The sequence below is a fragment of the Lithobates pipiens genome, unplaced genomic scaffold, assembly GCF_037356315.1.
Source record: "Lithobates pipiens isolate NorthernLeopardFrog02 unplaced genomic scaffold, aLitPip1_a1.2 Scaffold_22, whole genome shotgun sequence".
Lineage (NCBI taxonomy): Eukaryota > Metazoa > Chordata > Amphibia > Anura > Ranidae > Lithobates > Lithobates pipiens.
The window spans coordinates 117,337,863-117,358,502 of NW_027507784.1; the positions used below are offsets into that span (position 1 = coordinate 117,337,863).

A 20,640-nucleotide genomic window follows, 5' to 3' on the forward strand; every position below is an offset into this window, starting at 1 on the left:
TTTGCTAAAATGAATGGTCTGATGACAGGGTCTCTCACATTACCCAAAGTGCTTTTTAAAATAATGAGCAGAAGTTCAACTTTGAGAAACTCTTTTTATTTATGCCTTCCATGTGAAGAAACTGCCAATTACTTTTGATGACTCCTGAATGACTCTGGACAAGAATAGGGAAGCAGACTAGCTAGTAAATTTCAAATTGGGCTGTGAAGGCAAATTGCCCTACCAATATCTTTATTCATAATACTCTGAGAATCGCCTGTTGGGAGTTGATGGATACAGGGGTTTTCTATTTTTGAACAAGAAAATGAAAAACCCTTAATTTATGTGCAATTTTCAAATGTGCCACTATGCTTGGGTGTGGCTGATCATTGTGGTAACTATATAAAAACATTTGAAAGATTTCTGGAACTATTAAAAGTGGTCTGAATTTTTTTCGTTGATGCAGGTCTTTGAAACCTGTTAAACTTATGTTGCTGTGACACATATTAATAAGCTCTCCCTCAATAACAATGAACATATATTGCTAGGAATAGCTTTATGGGGCCAAATATCACAGTGAAGATTTCAAATGCCACAATGAACAGGCAGCATCACCATGTATGGCTGTTGGACTATTTTAAGACAAGTCTTTCAACAAGGAAAGAGTTTAGGTCATAACTTAGGAAAAAACTGTTTCTGAAATTACTTTTTCCTCCTGAATGACCAAGAATAGTGTGTCTAATTAAATTACCTTTTTAGACCTAAAAGTAGCTTTGGGTATTATCCTAAATTATGTGTACACTCTATTTATATACAGTTTAAATGATTGCATGGACTTAGCCTAATTGCTTCATTATTATTATACAAAGACAATTTAGTAGAATGAATTCACAATATGTGACCACCCTTAATAATAGATTGGTGAGGAGTGGGTGTCTAATGCAAACGTTGAATACAATTTTTTTTATGTTCTAACAAGCACACACTACAATACATTTTTTTTTAAACCATTAATCATACATTATTTTAGAGCTGGCAAAATCAAAGCTGATCTAACTAAACTGACCCTAAAATTATATTTTTTAATTCAGTACAGTCATAGCCAAGCACTCTGGTATCTTCCTTTCACAAGTAAAAGTATAAACAGAAAAAGTCTTTCTCCTGCGCTCATGCAGGCGGTATTAATGTAAAATAGTAGTAATTTTGAATGGTAAGTAGTATAGGACAATCATGCGTGTCATGCTGACTAAACTGACCAGGGGTGGTCCAAAAGAGGCTGAGTGGAAATGAGGGGATGGAAGGAGCATGATCTAACGAATGAATCAAAGTGATATAGTTTAGTCATAAACAAAATAGATGAGTACAAAGAAATTACTATGAATTCATACAAACTAGGTTACAAGATATTCATTAAAAATTTGTTATGCCCATACAAGGGCAAATGATCAAGGTAGGCTAACGCATTTTGAGGTGTTCCCTCTTCATCAGAGCCTTGGAAAGTAAAAGAAAGTCTGTAGGTTGTGGTAGATATACATGGAGAGGGGTGACTGATTAGGAGATATATCCCACAGTGGGTGATGTATTCTCTTTTACTCCAGAGTTATCCACATCACATCGCTCTAGATGAGATAAATACCAAATGTATGTGTGTATAATTAAGGTTCTAGTAGAAGGCACATGTGTACAAAGTGTTGGAATTATACATTATACATTGTAATTACAGACAAGAGATGTATAATAAAAATGTTGAGTATTGAGTTATTGAAGTATTAAAACATTAAGGCATTAAAACCATTAGAAGCTAAAAATGATATTTTGGAAGTATTACTGAAAAAATACTTGAAAATCAGAGCAGTGAATTAATAAGACTGTAAGCCATTAGCCCTTACTATACTTACTTACTATAGTCGGTTCACTAAAACACAGTTGTAGTTTAAAATGTTAAATTCAATGTTTAAACACAAGAGCACATATATATACACGTACATATACACATGCATATACAAACATATACACATATACATACACAAAGAGAATATATATATTCCACCTGTCACTAGTCAAGTCACTAGTATATATTCAATGGTGACAAAATTGGAAAAATGCACCTGTGTGTATCATAACGCATCATAACGCATAGACGCCTGCATGGAAAAATGTGCATTAGGGTTTAAACCTGTGAGTGCCCAATGCAAAATGGAGTGAGTTGACAGACTGGTAAAAAATGGGCGAGGGGATCTGAATGACAACTACCTACATACTGTGGAATGAATGGTTGGTCTGTTATTTGTTGTTTGTCTGTCATCTGTACCTACAGAGATATCAATGACACAGAAAGATGGACCCAGAGGGAATGAGCCAATAAATTGATATAATACAAACTCGACAAACTCAACGGTGTCAGTGGGTATAAAAGAAATAGAGTGAATTGAATCATCCATATTGCTGATCTGTGTTTGAACTTGTTGTAAGGCTGCAGCCCATACAAATCAGTTGCTGGCTAAAGGCAGTCTTTCTGGAGATTCAGTGATTCTCCTTGCAGAGTGCTATCCTGTGTTGCAAGAGAAGTACTAGCAAACTGCAGCTGTGTGGGAACAAGCGGTATTTAAATCAGGATGCAGATGTGTGTAGAACGGCGGTGAACGGGTCCATGGAACAATCTTGTGACCCATGATGTCAGACCTAGGCAGTGGATCCCATTCTATAGAGGCTGGCCAGGCCGGACGGTGGCCTGCAGGGAGCCAAAACTCTGTAGGATGTTCTGACTGTGAGAGTGAAGAGACTGGGAGTCTCCAAGCGGCAACCATGTAATCGGTGTGTGAGAACCAGGAATGGAACCAGTCGCTCCCTGGAACACACACTATCATTGGTATAGGCATATAACGGAGGTGGTACTTGTGTTCAAAGACCAGCCCAGTCTGTGGCACACCAATCAGAGTCTCCCCTGCTGGAGCAATGGCCTGCATGCCAAAGCAGCTGACGGCTATGGAGAGTTTGTTAATATGGAATGAAAGAAAGGGGGTGAAATGTGGGTCTGCCCTCAAAATGGATTTAGGAGTAGTAAAATGACACCAAGTATATATGATATCTGATACTAGGCTATTTGAATGTATATCCTTTAGTCTAAGTGGTATTGGTATCATTCACACCACCTCTGATGTGATTACATGATGGTGATTACTGAAATGAAATTGATGCGTGAGGTGTAAGGGGCTGTATGAGCATTTGATTACAGAAATAAGCATAAATGTATATCCCTGCAGACCACCGCCTGGCCTGGCCAGCCTCTATAGAATAGGATCCCCTTCCTAGGTCTGAAATCATGGGTCACAAGATCGTTCCATGGACCCGTCCACCTCTGTTCTTCACAAACCTGCATCCTGATTTAAATACCGCTTGTTCCACACAGCTGCAGTTTGCTAGTACTTCTCTTGCAACACAGGATAGCACTCTGCAAGGAGGATCGCATAATTCCCAGAAAGACTGCCTTTAGCCAGCAACTGATTTGTATGGGCTGCAGCCTTACAACAAGTTCAAACACAGGTCAGCAATATGAATGATTCAATTCACTCTATTTCATTTATACCCACTGACAATATCGAGTTTGTATTATATCAGTTTATTAGGTCATTCCCTTTGGGTCCATCTTTCTGTGTCATTGATATCTCTGTAGGTACAGATGATAGACAAACAACAAATAACACACCAACCATTCATTCTACGGTATGTAGGTAGGTGTCATTCAGATCCCCCCCATTTTTTTTACCAGTCTGTCAACTTACTCCATTTTGATTAGGCACTCACACAGGTTTAAACCCTTATGCACATTTTTGTATGCATGCGTCTATGCGTTTTGATACACACAGGTGCGTTTTTACAATTTTGTCACCACTGAATATGCACTAGTGACTCCCATCATGTGGAATATATGCATTCTCTTTGTGTATGTGTATGTGTATATGTTTGTATATGCATGTGTATATGTAGGTGTATGTGTATATATTTGTGTGTAGCACTAACCCCCGAAGGAGCTTCTGGTTATTTTTGGGCTTACTGTTACCTTCCGTTCTCCTTGTTGCACGTCTAGGGGATATCCCGTGGTAGATGGCCCAGTAACTTGAGACTGACAATAGATCCACTTGAATGGATTTTATTTGCAAACTCAGACAATTGAACAGTCGTTCAACTTGGGATCAGAGGGTTGGAAAAGGAAGTTCAGGTGCTCTTAATGTTAAAGTCCAAAGTGTTAAAAAACTTGCATCCAGAGAATAGCCATTCGCAGCTGGATGAACACTCAGGTTGGACAGTCCCTCTCTCACAAGGTCTAGCAACCAACAAGGTGCTTACTCAGGAACAAAGTCTTTGTCACAGACGTTGTTGCAGAACATGTAGAGAAACTAAGCTTTAAAACACTTGTAGGATACCTAGATCTTTCAGCCTGTTTGGCGATATCCACAAGACCGGATTCTCTCGGTTACTTCAGCCCTTCCAGGCTCTTGTTAAGAAAACCAACCCGTATGTGGTGTTCTTATAAAGAGTTCTCCCCTGGAACGCTTGAAGTACACTGAGTCTCTCCCGAACCGGAGATGGGTGGATCCGCAGCCCAGGCCATAGCCTTCCTGGGGGCTGGTCAGGAGGACCAGGACCATGTAATCATCACTTCATACTGGACCGGAACCCCGAACCACGTGACGTCCGCATGTTAAATACCCTCTCCCAGAGGGCACAGCGAGAGGGCCACTCCCACTGACCTTGCTCCGATAGAGAATAATTTGCCCTTGTATGTAACTAATTTTTAATGAATATCTTGTAACCTAGTTTGTATGAATTCATAGTAATTTCTTTGCACTCATCTATTTTGTTTATGAATAAACTATATCACTTTGATTCATACGTAAGATCATGCTCCTTCCATCCCCTCATTTCCACTCATCTTCCTTTCACACTAAAGAGATACTAAAATAACTGCTTAAAAGAAACCTGTCATGAAAGAAATATAGAGGTTGCCATTGCTGACCTCTTCCTTGGAAAATTGTCTATCTGTCAAGTTGACCCTCTTGCCTTAGCCCCTGTACACACGATCGGAGAATCTGTCGGAATGCATCTTATCGGACCGTGTCGTCAGATAATCCGACTGTGTGTGATATGCATCGGACTGATTCCGTCCGAATTTCCATCCGACCCAATTTTCCAACATGTTGGAAATATTTCCCGACCAACTGGGCCGGTCGGACCTAATCCGATCATGTGTATAGCATTTTGATCGGACCAAGTGCCACGCATGCTCAGATCAAATTCCTACATCAAAGCTATTGGATACTAGCCTGAATGTAGTCCCATCGTAACTAAATTACGTCATCACGTTCTGAAAGATCAGATTTTTCGCCAACTTGGCCCGACCGTGTGTATGCAACAGTTTCGGACACAATCCGTCTGACTAAATCCGACGGGCAAAATCCGACGGATTTGGTTGGCAAAATCTCCGACCGTGTGTACAGGGGCTTAGTCCTCCAAGAGCTTGTCATTTTTCTGGTTTTCATATTTGTTCTAGGCTAGTGTCTTTAAAAGTATTGAAAACAGAGGGCAAACTAAACAGATATTCAACTAGTATTTTTATATTTCCCCTGTGATAGGTCCGTTTTACATTCCATTTTTAACTAGAATATTTTTTTTTGTTTGGTTGAAATATGAAAGGGTTATACAGTACATGCTTTCAGGTTTCACAATTGGGGAGCTTTCATCACACTTTTTGTATTTTGGCCAAATAGGAAGTGAGGAGATCTACCCAATAGTGACACAGTAATACAATTCCAATTTTAAATTAAGATTTAGATTAATCCACTCTGCTTAAAATATGTTTATTACTTTTTGGGTCTCCATGCTTCTGGTTTTGTGACCCAGCAGGAAACTAAAAAAAGCTCTTTAAAGCTTAAAGGCTAAGTTGACCTTTTTTTCTAAATTCCAACACCCCTATGCACCAATATAGCATTCATGTACTTTTTTTGCAAAAATATCAAAGTTTTCTATAAAATCTACAGACACTTACCTTACTGTCCTACATCCATGATTCAAAACGTATCTATTGCTTCTGTCTTACGTCCTTACAGACTATAGGTCATGACACAGGAAGGAGTTAACTGGCTGATCTCATTAGCACACACCCTGCATTATCTACCCTCCCGTTCCCAGCTGCACGTTTTTTAAATGAAATGCAATCAATCAGTGATCACCCTTCTCACTAAATACACAATCAGATTGCATAATGTATGGAAATCTTTATACAAGTACATAGAAGGGAGTGGACAAAAACAACCCGTTCACAGCTTTGCATATTGGCAACTCGCATTCCCACATGTGTTTTTTTTTTAGCTGGGGGGAAGTGTTTTGGAGCATTTTCACTCATCGCACAAAGGGCAGCCCACCCACCTGATTGGGCTGCCCTACATGCAGCAATCACCCCAAAGAAGCTTCAGAACTTTTTTTAGAGCAGAGCTTGGTGCATTTTTTACTGAGATTTTTGGTGCAGTGGATTTCTGAAATGTAAGAAAACACACCGATGTGAATGGAGCCTCATTGTTCTTGTGTTGCACCAATTTCACTTTCAGACCCCATTCACATCTAGCATAGTGGGAGCGCACATTTTGTGTCTCGTTTTCCTGTGACACGCATAGGGCAGCCTGCTGATTTAAATGGGCTGTGCTATAGGTGGCTTATGGGACATGTTGGCATTTTGTGGGTTGCATGTTTTTTACTGTGTGTTTTGCAGCATTTGCCATTAGTTTTTTCACATGCCATGTGTGTTTGCTTCTGTGTTTGGTGTGTTGTTAACAATTAATGGTACTGAAAGCGCAACTAGTATTTTTAGGTGTATAAAGGTGGCCAACACTATATCTGATTGTACAATCTTCTTTAGATTTGCCATCAATTATGTAGTGCAAGGGCCTGCCTGATTGAATACAGAGTGATTCGCTAGATAGGGGTTTCCTCCTATTATATAAATTTGGTAAATCTAAAGGAGATATGTATGTGTCTGTAGATTTTATGGAAAGCTTTGATATTTTTAGAAAAAAAAGTACATGAATGCTATATTGGTGCATAAGGGAGCTGGAATTTAGAAAAAAAGGTGACCTTCAACACAAAGCAAATTTATTTTGATTCAATTGGCCTCCAGATGGTCCTTTTAGAAAGTGTCACCACAACTCCCTTCGCTCATTGAGTATTGATGCAGAGAACTGTGCTGATGTCATCAAATCGGCACTATTCTCTGCATCTCTGAGAGCCACACACTGCTGAAGAAGATCAAAAGAGGAACCGTATCATGTGATTATCCAGAAGAAATTGTGAAAAGACAAGTATATTAAAAGCATGTAGTACAAAATTGGGGGGTCTCAGAGGGAAATAGGTATGTGAGGGGACCACAGAGCCTGGAGTTGAAGACTAAAGCCCCATCCCATACATACGATCGGACATTGATCGGACATTCTGACAACAAAATCCATGGATTTTTTCCGATGGATGTTGGCTCAAACGTGTCTTTCCTACACACGGTCACACAAAGTTGGTTGGAAATTGCGAACGCCAAGAACGCTGTGACATACTACACGTACAACTAGCTGAGAAAAATTAAGTTCAATAGCCAGTGAGGCTCTTTTGCTTTATTCCGAGCATTCGTGGAATTGTGTACACATGATCAGAATTTCCAACAACGGATTTTGGAAAATTTGAGAACCATATCTCAAATTTTGTGCAACGGAAATTCCGATGGAAAATGTCTGATGGAGCCTACATGGTTGGATTTCCGACAAAGGTCCCATCGAACATTTTCCATCAGAAAATCCGACCGCGTGTAGGGGGCATTAGTATCACTATGAGTAATAAACAATGGGAAGAGAAGGATCAGTGCTGTATAGTGGTATAAAGATTGCATGGTAAGGATGGTGTCACCTCTCTGTAATATCCATAATAACATCCAAATTCTGGTTCTGTTAGTGACTATATTCTTAGTCCTACTGTGTTGGCCAGACACAGGAAAACGGTGTGCTGTTTGAGTTTTGGTGTGCCCTGTTCTCCTTTTTTACATATGTCCATATATAACTCTTTGGAACAATTATTATCAACAAATGAAAAAATAAAATATTGTTACCTGGTTTCATCAATGTAAACTGCTTCCAATACAGATGCTGCATATTCAATATTATTTTTTAGGTCTGATACATTAATATCTCCTTTCTCAAGCTGTTTTACCAAACATCGTAATCTGTAAAAAATAATTAAAAATAGCAAAATAAAGGTCATAATGTGTTAACATTTATTAGTATTATAAGATGGCATATATACTGAAATCATTGTATTAACCACTTAAGGACCGCCTCACGCCAATATACGTCGGCAGAATGGCGCGGCTCTCACGACCCGGTCCTGAGCTCCATGATCATGCCGCGGGACCCGCAGACCCGATTGCCACCGAACAGGGAGAGGTAAGTGTAAACAAACCTCTCCCCGTGCTTCCTAGTGAGCTTGTCACGGATCGTCTGTTCCCTGTCATAGGGACGATCAGTGATGTCACACGCCAACCCACGCCCCTCACAGTAAAAAAACACACATTAGGTCACACGTGTCCGCCATAATGTTGCAGTCACAATAAAATTCACTGATAGCTGCCTTTACTAGTAAAAAAAAAATATTAATAAAAATGCCATAAAACTATCCCCTATTTTAACTTTTGCGCAAACTAATCAATACTCACTTATTGTGATTTTTTTTTAACCAAAAATATGTAGAAGAATACGTATTGGCCTAAACTGAGGAAAGAAAATGTTTTTTTATATATTTTTGGGGAATATTTATTATAGGAAAAAGTAAAAAAATACTGCATTTTTTCAAAATTGTTGCTCTATTTGTGGGAAAAAAAGGACGGCAGTTTTGTTTGGGAGCCATGTCACACGAATGCGAAATTGTCAGTTAAAGCGACACAGTGCCAAATCGCAAAAAGGGGCTTGGTCCTTTAGCTGCAAAATGGTCTGGGGCTTAAGTGGTTAAGAACCTGCAAGTATGTGTAAAAAGTAAAAGAAATTTAATTTTTTTTTTTAAATCTAGCGTTAGCATACCACGTATGATAACAAAAGGATAATGTCTTCCATTCTGCACAAATTAAATTCTGTTATGTAGATTCAGTTTGAAACGTTGCTCATATTGACCAGTCAGTTTCTTTCTTCCAATCCGAGAAGAGAAGAAGAAACCTGATTTGTCAATGTGCACAATAACTCCCATTTTTAATGTAGGGTTAAATAACACTAATAAAATCATTGAAAAAAAATGCAGTGTTCAAAGTAATACTCACCTTGTCCTCAGATCTGTCCACTTAAGAAACTCAGTGTGATCCACTGGTCATTGCCCCACTACCAGGTTGAATGTTGCCCTATTTCACTCAACATGGAAACTGATGCACATGCAATCGTGACTCAAAACCATTTACCCCTCTTTACTACAAAAGGTCTAGTTCATCTCCCAGTCAGACAATGTAGCAGTGCCCACAGGCCACTGCTGTGTGATGTATGTGCCCCACTCAAAATTAGGAGGACTGCAGAGGTCACATTGGTGCCACTTGGAAGAAATACAGGTAAGTAGATAGGAAAAATTTTAATAAAATCTAGAAACATTACATGCAGAACGAAAAGAGAATATGATTAGTTTTTTTTAAATATATTAGGCTTTAAAAATGTGTTGCAAGAATATACTTTTCATGCTGATATTGTCTGAGCATGCATGTATAGTACATTCATTAGTCAGAGGATGGGCAGACAACCACAATGCCAGTTTTATTCAAGGAAAAGAATGTTAATCAGTTTTTTAAAAAAATTACAATTTGTTTAAAAACGACTGACAAGTAGAATTTTCTGAACATATGCATATCCAGAGAATCACACAATTCATTATGTTTTGCACCAAATTGCATCTTCATCTACTCACAAGTCATCATCTTAATGATAAAAACGAGTAATACCACATGTCAATGGTTCAAGCATTTTAAGTAAATACCCACTTAAAATGAAGGGTAAGGATTTCATTTATTTATTGTCTGTTGTGCTGATCCTACATATTTCGAGGACAGGATTATTTGAATTTATTTTTTACAGTTAAAAACAGGGCTCAAGTCCTGCGGGAACGCGTGGGAACGGAGTTCCTGTACTTTTTCCACAACAGGAACTCAGTTCCCATTAGCAGCCGTATCCTGCAAGACTTTGAAGTATGTGAGCTGTGTGGCAGGTGCTACACCAGCAGCCGCCGACACAGCTCGCAATAGTAAGTGCCGCACACCAGGGGTGGACTGACCATTCAGGCATTGCTAGTAGGGGGCCCCATGACAGCTTCCTCTTCGATCTACCTATCAATCACAGCTAGCTGATGGGTAGATCAGGTCCCTGTTGATAAGAGAACATATTTAGTCAGACCTCTCGTGATGCGCTCCTCCCTGCCGTACCCTCCTTTTCTGTCTCCTCATCTTCCCCCCCAGTCTTCGGCATACTTGCTCTGTGTGTCCCGCTGAATCCCATCCTCCTTTATCTTCAGTGCCATATGATAAGAGAACCTAGAGGAGGAGCACAGCTATTCTGCTCACAGGACATGCAAGGAGAGGGGTGAGCTGAGGGAGGAACATCAGTTTGGAGCGATAAGCTGAGCACAATACCTGGCAAAGTTTAATGCCAGGAGGGAAGTTTATGTGGAAATATGTGAAGGGTTGGAATAGCAGCGAGTTTGTGTTGGAGCCCTGCAGAGTTTGCAGCCTCCCAAGCTAACATACATCTCCTAAAGAGGAACACATCACTATCTCCCCAAGCATTCTGTCCAGATAATGTGCTGTTAATTTATGACCTTTCCGTTTAACCCTCAGAACATGATGTTCATTTGCATGGAAGCACAATTGAATGAATGCTGATTATTCAGAGAATTATCGTATTTATGTTTATTGAGGATTGTTTTTTATGTACTAACAGTTAAGCTTCATACACACAATACGAAAATTGGATGAAAAATACCACTTTTGAAGTGTTCGTGCATATGAGCGTATAATTTTTTATTTTTTTTGGTGGGGGAGTGGATCTTGGGTGGGAGTTCCCACACTTTTTTGCCCAGGACTTGACCCCTGGTTAAAAACATCTACAGGCTAGTCATGTTTCTTAATCTTTTTTTTTTTTTTATTAATCAACACAAAGGTTTTTATTGATGAAAACTTAAGGCACCACAAGGTATAATTGTACAGGTACTCAATCAATGTACAACAGTGTTTGGTAAAATCTAAACAATCTATAGATATTTGAAAATGCATACCCATTTTTGGCAATTCCATATCATAAAGGCCATTGTATGACACCCGTCGCCCTCTCAGCACCCCTAACCAAAGGGGGCGCAAAAAAAAAAAAAAGGAAATAAGAACATATCATAAAACAAAATAAAATAACTCTCTTTTAATCCCACTGGCAAAATCAGTATTAATAAGAACATTCAGTTACTAGTATGTCTCCTCCAATATGTCTCTTGATCCACGTTTAATTACCTAGTAGTTCCCGTACTGAAGTTGCTATCCCATTAGCAATCTATCCAATGCCAACTGTGGCGGTGCCACATCTGATGAGTCCAACCAGCTCTGCCATATATCATAGAATTTATTTGGTGATTTCCTATGGTGGTATGTATTTTTTTCCCTAATAAGGGTGGTATTAATCTGCTGGATCCATTGTGTTATTTTAGGTGCATTTGCCGAGAGCCGCATATGGGCAATCAGTTTTCTGGCTATATATAGGAGTCTTGTGAGTGCAAAGTTCACCAAGGCTCCCCAATAGGCATGTCAGTTGGTCTATTTCCAACTGCACCTGGAAAATACTATTGATTTTGGCTATAATGGAGCTCCAGTACCTCACCAATTTAGGACGTCTCCAGAGCATATAGATAAGATCTCCTGTTTGGGCTTCACACTCTGGACAGATAGGGGTGTCCCTTCTACCCCAGCTGTGCAACTGCACTGGTGTGCGATACACATCATGCAATATGAGCAGATGGGATAGTCGCTGACACTGACACAAATGGTCCCACCTCCAAAATCTGTTCCCATTGTTCTCCATCAATAGGGCCACCATTTCTCTCTCACTTTTCCCTGCAAGGTAAGAGATCAGGGGCTTGTATATGTGATAAGAGATGAGTATAGAATCTTGAGATATCCCCTTTCTTCTCAGGTTTAGTGCATATCAAATTCAGGAACACTGATTCATCTAGCCTCAGATTAGTGTATTTACTCTGGCGTCTCACAGCATGGTGTAGTTGAATATATAGAAAGTGGTGGCCTTGAGCTCAGGGAATTCCACTAATAGTTGAGAGTATGGCTTCAATCTGGGTTCATATAAAATCTGATATATGAACCTAATCCCAGCTCTCTCCCAAATTGGGTGTTAAAGAACCTTGGCAAGATCTGTGTAGAGGTGATTACGCAAAATGGGGGTTTGACGCATATATTCTGCAACTTCAAGTGTATTCCAGACTCCCTTCCATGGTTTCATTAGTAATTGAGTTGTGGAGCAGTTAGAGGGTGTGTTAGGGAATCCCATTTCCAAATGAGACAAAGCTGTGTAAGCTACATCCGGGCCAACAAGAAGTCTCCTGATCGTCGTAAGGTCTCACCCCATAAAGTGCTGTAACTGGGCCGCAAAATAATACATTTGTGGATGCAGAACAGCCATTCCACCTTGATCTTTTGGGAGCTGTAGAGTAGCAAGCTTAATACGTGCCACACCACCTCTCCAAATAAGGGCCCTGAATTGTGAGTCAATCCATCAGAACCAATATTGTGGTATCCTGACTGGTGCATTATGTAAGATGTACACTAATTGTGGTCATCTTGATAAGATTTACGTGCCCAGTTACTGAAAGTGGCAGCCTACTCCAACTAGTCTGTTTTTGTTGAAATTTACGCAGTATCAGTTTTACCTTTTTCTTAATCTCTAGCCATATAAGTAAAAAAGAGTGCATTGATCTTGCAACCCCTAAGCTAAAAACCTGAACCTGGAAACAATTTCCAGTGTCCAACTAAATCTGAGGGAGGCATCATGCTCACCCTCCTTCCACAATAATTTAAACCATGCAGAAAATGTCTTATGGCTTTTCTATACCTTCTCTGATTTATTGATTTATAATTTAATGCTGATTAGCGTCTCAAAAAATAGCAAACTCAGTGATGTACAATAACATCAGCAAGTCAATCAACATTTTTAGAAGAAGCAAAATATCCAAAAATATCCATGCTGTAAAGTGATAAGATCAGATAAATGCACAAATTAAACGACGGGACTACGTTCAGGCTAGTAGCCAATAGCTTTGGTCTAGGAATTTGATCTGAGCATGCGTGGCACTTTGTCCGATCAGAATTCTCTACAAACGATCGGACAAAGTCCGATCGGATCGTGTTTTTATATTCAGCTCTCAAACTTTGTTGGTCAGACATTCCGACGGAAAAAGTCAGATGTAGCCCACACATGGTCGGATTATCTGACAAAGCGGTCCGATCGGACATTTTCCGTTGGAATGTCCGACCGTGTGTACAAGGGCTAAGAGTGGTAAGGATGTGGAATTCTCTTCCACAAGCAGTGGCTTCAGCAGGGAGCATCGATACTTTAAAAAAAACTATTAGATAAGCACCTCAACAACCACAACATGCATGGATATACAATGTAATACTTACATAAAATCACACACATAGGCTAGACTTGATGGACTTATGTCTTTTTTCAACCTTGCCTACTATGTAACTATGTAACTATAGGGATGAATGGGATTTTTCTGTACAAGTGCAGAAAAGGAGTTTGCAGAAGAGGCTATGTAGCTTAAAGTGAGCGTCATGGTGCAGATCTGGTAAGAGCATGGTCAGGTAAGTATAACATTTTGGTGAGGGATTGTCAGGGCTGGATTAACCCTTCCTTCTCTGGGCTGGCTGCTCAGCTGTTGGCTAATTGCCAGCTCTCATCTCTCTCTACAGTTACCAGCTGTTCCTGATCATGCTTGTCTGACCTGCTTATTTAAAGCTGTCCAGCTCACTTCATCTCTGCCTTCACCTTGGTCACACACAAGAAACCATCTCCTGCGGTTCTGTTTAAAGACTGGCTTGCTGACATCCCTTCTAGCTCCTTATCCTGCTTGCTGTTGCTCCACTTGGATCCCTGACTTCTGGCCTGGCTGATTACCCAATCTGGTTATTGAACTCTGGCCTGGCTGACTATTCGATCTGGTTACTGGACTCTGGCTATGCTTTGACTATGCTTTCTGTATTTACCTTTTTTTTTTTTATTTAATAAGCAAGTGTGATTTAATTGTACTTCTGTCTCAGTCTAATTCATGGTTTCTGACAGGGATGAGAGGTAAAAGAGTATAATAGAACTGCGCTTAGAGAATATATGTGCACTTCACTAGACATATAGTGTATAAAATGTTTGAACACCTTTCCGGTCTTCAATTCAGGCAATTTATTGCCAATTTTGACTAAGAATTTTGATTGGACTGTAAATCTATATAAATCACAGTGACTTGAAATGACCTCCACACCTCAGATGATGTCCAATAGGACAAAATGCATCGGATGTATTTGTGACGTCACTGTGTCAGATGGTGTTCTTGACATCGCTGCAATCTTTTTTTTTCTACTATCTATGGATTTGATGTTTATCTTTTTAGCACTATTTACAAGTAGACCTATGTAAGTGTACATCTATCTTTTAAATAAATGATTTTAAACAGTTTTACACTATGTGCGGATGCTTGCCATTTCCTCCACATGTATCTGTGAGCTGACAATTTTCCTGATGAGGTTAGTCATGTGCTGGAAGCCTGTCGTTTGATAATTGATTCCTTCTACCTATATTTTGATACATTTGAAGTATGTTAAATTAAATTGTTTTCATGTCAGCGTTAAAAATAACTGTTTAGCAGTGTTTTTGTAACACATTTTGTAACAAACATTGCAATCCTATTGTATTTTTAATTAGTAATCTGGCCTTTTTGATAATCCAGTTGTATTGAAACAACATATCAAACTATATGGACATTTGTCTATTGCTTTTAACTGAATCTCAAGCCAATTAACCTACCAGCATGTCTTTAGAGTGTGGGAGGAAACCCACAAAGGCACAGGGAGAATATGCTAACTCTATGCAGGTTAGGGTTGGAAAAATATCAGTCTAATGAAGTTTATTCTTGTTATTCTGGGATCTCTAGCTGTGATTCAGTGTTGGATGTATCAGACTCTGCAGAGAGACCATTGCTTCCCCACAGACAAGAACGGTCCTTCTCTGCAGTAGAGGAAAGACTTTTCTACTCAGGATGTGGCTGCATTATAACAAAAACAAACTTTAGGACTATGCACACCTTTTGTTTTGGTGCATCTGGAATGCATTTGGTTGATTTAAGTTTGAAAGGTCAGTTGAGCTTCATATTCCCCTGCACATTAATGGAAGTAGGAAGTGAATTCAAGTTCAGCTGAACTCACTCCACTCTATAGTAGAGTATGACAGGGCCATGGATCCTCGGTACATTTAATTTCTCTCAATTATGAGGAAAGTCACAAAAGGAGGCTGCTTGCCTCAGCCAATACCCATGTTACAAATGTTTACAGTCTGACATTTAAGAATGTAATAAAAAATGCATCTGCGATTACTAGGAGTGCACTGATCCCATTACTGGAATGTGCAAATGCTACAATACTAGAAACCGATACCTTCAGGTTCAGTTTTTTCAGCTGTCGACAGGGGAATGCGGGGGAACAAAAGAATGCCAGCAATTATTATATTGTCCTTAATAACCGTTGACGTTTGAGCTGTCCCCGCCTCCTTATTCCCTTCCGGTCTGCTGTCATTTCTGCCCTTTACCTCCTCCTTTCCCTCCCGCCAGCTTTGCTGGGTGCCTTTCCCAACTCCTCCTTTCTCTTTCACCAGCTATGCCAGATGCCTTCCCACCTCCTCCTTTCTCTCCAGCCAGCTGCAGTGTTCTCCTAGCCATTACCGGGTCTGTCATCTTGCATGGTCCAGCGGCTTATTGGTTGTCAGCAGTGGTTGCGGGTGGCTCTCCTCATCTAGCTGCTCCTCCCATTTTTACCCAGCTGTTACATCTGCTCCATTTCTCCCTGGCCAGGAGCTTGTTGTTGAGCCATGCATCCGGGATCCTATCCACACATAGCAGCATGTGAGTGGACAATCTTAATTCCACTTGACAATAAGGTGAACTACTTTTAACAGCTGTAACTTTGTTTAGTTTTCTCCTTTGCCCAGTGTTTCCTATGTTTGTATGATACACATAAACTTGGCATGGTATATACAGCAGTATTTTGGGATTTTATGCAGAGACTGTATATTATCTCAATTTAAAATGTCTGTACTTTAAGGACATTGCACTTTAAGGACTGGTTGTTCGGTATTCTTTTTTGCATTTATTAATTCAACAAATAACAATGAATTTATTTATACTTTTATTTAATTTTTTTTTATTTTTTTTTACTTAAGTATTATTATTTCTCAATCAAAAGTTTTATTGAAAACAAAGTCAGGTTTACAGTCAATGATCAAATATATGTATTATAGCAGTCTATCTGTAAACAGTAAAAACAAATAATTACATCACCAATGTGTTCAGATTTGGTTAACGATAAAGTATGAGGTGTTTATGCAATAGAAGACGTTAACTAGCGTACAACATTTGAGGAACGGTGAGTATTGAGTGGGATGTTTTGGGGGGGGGGGGGGGGGAGGTGGCAGGGGGTAAGGGAAGGGGAGGGAAATGTGGGATGTGGTTCGCCCTTTGCAATAGTATATAACTCCGCTTGTTACATATACACTTTGTCATTCTGAGCCTGATTCCTACTCTGTTGGAGGGTCAAAGATGCTGGAATGGTTAGCCTTTAAGTGTGCGGAATTCAGGAGAGAGTGTGAAGGCCAGCCATGGTTGCCATGTTTTGTTAAAATTTGTGCTGTTTTCATGTTTGGCCGCCACAGTCTCCTCCATCTTGTAGATGTATTGTACTCTGTTAAGCCAGTCTGTAATTCCCGGAGCTTTGGTCGTTTTCCAGTGAATTGGTATCAGTGTTTTGGCAGCTGTGAGAAGATGTCGGGTCAGCGATTTTTTGTATCGGTTTAAATTGATGGGGACCAGATTAATCAAGCATGTGGCCGCATTCAATTCCAGGCGAGTTTCTGTGATGTGCTTTATCCATGTTCTAATTACATCCCAATAGGTTCGTATTAGTGGGCACTCCCACCATATGTGCATGAAGGTGCCTATATGTGTTTTACATCTCCAGCATGTGTCCGAGGCGGAGGGAGACCATCCCCTGGCTTTTTGTGGTGTAATATACCATTGAGTGAGAATTTTATAGGATATTTCCTGGTATCTGGAGCTTAAGGAGCACTTGTGTGCCAAAATGCATGCCTTATTCCATTGCTCATCAGATATACCGGTCTGGAGATCACATTCCCACTTTGCTTTGAATTTAGTTTTGTCATCACGTGACGCTTGAGTTAACATTGAGTATGCAAGAGATGTGGTATTCACTATTGGTGATCTCTGTAGACATATATTTTCAATCGGAGTCAATGGGAGGCAAAATTGATGCTTGTGTTTGTTATTTACCAGGAAGTCCTTCAGTTGGATGTAAAACCAGTTTCCAGGAAACAGCTCCCCCACCTCGGCGTTTAGTGTTTCGAGTGTCTTGATTTGTGAACCTGACATACAAGTGTGTACCAGGAAGTCTTCTGGCAGTCTGTGGTGTAGGCCAGGAATGAATTCAGGGTTGTTCGTGAGTGGTGTCAGGGGACCTGGGTTCGTTGCGAATTTTTGCGATTTTACCAGTGCTTGCCAAATCTTTATGGTGGTTTCGATTAACGAGTGATCGATAAGTTTTGGCTTTCTGGAATGAAGTGACCATGGGAGGTAGAGGGTGTTGCGCGGTGCCAAATTACTTTCTAGTTGGACCCAGTCCTTATGCGATCCGTGGCAATGCCAGTCTATCACTCTTGTGATGTGGGTGGCCTGGTGGTACTTTTTAAAGTCCGGCAGTCCTATACCCCCATCCCTTTTAGACAGTGTTAAACGCCGGAATTGGATTCTAGGTTTCCTATCTGCCCAGAGAAATCGTCTTTGAATTTGGCTCAGTGTGTTAAAAAAGGGTTCTGGAATTTTAATTGGTAGAGCGTTAAATACGTACAGAAGCTTGGGAAGTACCGTCATCTTTAATATTGAGGCCCTTCCAAACCAGGAGAACATTTTTACATTCCATTTGAGAAGGTCGCTTTTGATCGTGGCAAGCAAAGGTTTGTAGTTTACATCATATAGTGACTCAATTTTACTGGTTAAGTTTATGCCTAAATACTTAAGGGTGTCTCGTTCCCATTTATAGGGGTGATTGTCTTGTATACTTTTAAGTTGGTTCTGTGATAGGGTAAGGTTCAGGGCTTCAGATTTCGAATGATTTACTTTAAAGTTGGATATATATCCAAAGGTTTGGAATATTTTGTGGAGGTTGGGTATCGAAATGTGGGGATTGGTGAGAAAGAACAGGAGGTCATCCGCGTAAGCAGCAATTTTGTACTCTCTATCCTTCAGCGTAAAGCCCTGAATATCAGCGTTTAGATTAATTGTTCTGATTAGAGGTTCTAGGGTAAGGATAAAAAGAAGTGGCGATAAAGGGCAACCTTGGCGGGTACCATTATGGATGGAGATAGGTTCTGAAAAAATATTATTAATTTTGATTTTAGCTTGGGGATTCTGGTAGAGAGCTGAGATCCATGACCACATGTTTTCGTTGAGGCCAATATGAGCGCATGTAGCCATCATGTAGTCCCAGGAGACCCTATCGAAGGCCTTCTCGGCATCGGTAGAGAGCAGCATGCCTTTGGTGTTAGATTTCTGTGCATAATGAATTAGGTTCAGGGCCTTGGTGGTGTTGTCACGGGCCTCCCTCCCCGGCATGAATCCCACTTGTTCGGGGCCGATTATTTTTGCTAATAGAGGTTTTAGTCTAGTGGCTAGAATTTTAGCTAGGAGTTTAAGGTCTATGTTAAGAAGTGAGATAGGTCTAAAGTTAGCGCAGTCAGTGTGTTCTTTATTGGGCTTGGGGATTACAGCTATATGTGCCATAAGGAAGGAGTGGGAGTCATGTTGGTTTTTCGCTAAAAAGTTAAAGGCCGAACGAAGGGGCTTTATAAGAGAATTAGTGTATGTCTTATAGTACTGTGACGTGAAGCCATCGGGTCCGGGGCTCTTTCCTGCTTTTAAGTCTGCAATCACGTTCGAGATTTCAGTGGTGGTTATGGGGTCCTCTAGTGCATTTGTATCTTCTATCGTCAGGGAGGGCAGTCCACTATTCTGTAGGAAGTCATGTATAGTGTCCTGTTTTGTGCTCGTCAGGTGGGACGGTTTGTGTTGGGCCGGAAGTTTATATAGTTTAGAATAGTAGGCATGGAACAAGTCCGCTATCTCTTCAGAATTGTGTTTTAAAGTACCCCTTTCGTCCTTTAAGGCATGAATATGTTTCGACAACGTGGCCTCTTTTAGGGCTTTGGCTAGTTGCTTGCCACTCTTGTCTCCGTATTCGTAGAAAATGCTTTTCTTAAAGAAAAGGGAACGTTTAATCTTCATGTCTAGCAGAAGCCTCAGAGAGGTTCTGTGTTGTGTTAATTGGTTTTCTAGTCTGAGTGACTGGGATTGTTTATGTTGTAGTTCAAGGTTTGCTATTTGCTGGGAGAGTATATTAATTTCGACTTCCCTTTCTTTTTTTTTCCGGGCACCCCATTTGATAAGTTCGCCTGACTTGTGTGCCTCCCAATTGTTTAATGGGTTCGTGTCGGTGTCGATGTTGTGGGAAAAATATGCGTTGATGGCGCTCAGGATGTCATCTTTTATAATGGAGTCGGTGAGGAGGGTGGAATTCAGTCTCCAATTAAATGCAGACTTGTGTGGTGTATTGAGGTGTAAGGTGACCGCCGTGGGTGCATGGTCAGAGAGGGCTATGATGCCTATCTCCGCTGAGAGCAGGTTACCAAGGTCCCTTTGCGAGATGAATATCATATCGATTCTCGAGTACTTTTTATGGGGTGCAGAGAAGAAGGTGTAGTCTCTGCCTGTGGGGTGCATGGGCCTCCATGTGTCAACCAGTGTCAGGGACTGCAGTAGCGCTTTTATTCGTTTGAGGATCCTATACGGGACTTGCGTGTGTCCTGTCGAGGTGTCTTTAAGGGGCGCAAGGGGGATGTTAAAATCTCCTCCAAGTATGGTACATCCTTCGGCAAACCATTTGAGTTCCTCTATAATTTTGTTGCAGAAAGAAATATGAGAGGAATTGGGGAAGTACACATTGGCTAAGGTTACAGGTGACCCTTCCCAGGAGCCTTTGAGAAATAGAAATCGTCCCTCGGGGTCTGTCAGTTGTTGTTTTAGCACAAAAGGAGCATCCTTGTGAAGAAGAATGGATACTCCCTTGGTTTTGGCCAAGGGGTTGGTGGCGTGATACACTGTGGTAAAGGTACCGTCAGTGAGTCTAGGGATATTGCCGCCCCTAAAGTGAGTTTCCTGAAGGAATACAATTAAGGGTCGAGCTTTTTTAAGTTCCCTTAATAATTTGGACCTTTTTTCGGG

General features: G+C 40.5%; 1 protein-coding gene across 2 annotated transcripts in view; it reads right to left on the bottom strand.

Moving 5' to 3' along the window:
- PDE1A (phosphodiesterase 1A) overlaps nt 1-20,640 on the bottom strand; it is a 420,545-nt gene that overhangs the window by 94,271 nt on the left and 305,634 nt on the right. For both annotated transcript variants that reach the window (XM_077448128.1, XM_077448129.1), the window contains exon 2: nt 8,123-8,236. In XM_077448128.1, the coding sequence (XP_077304254.1) occupies nt 8,123-8,236 (114 nt within the window). The remainder of the gene's footprint in view (nt 1-8,122; nt 8,237-20,640) is intronic.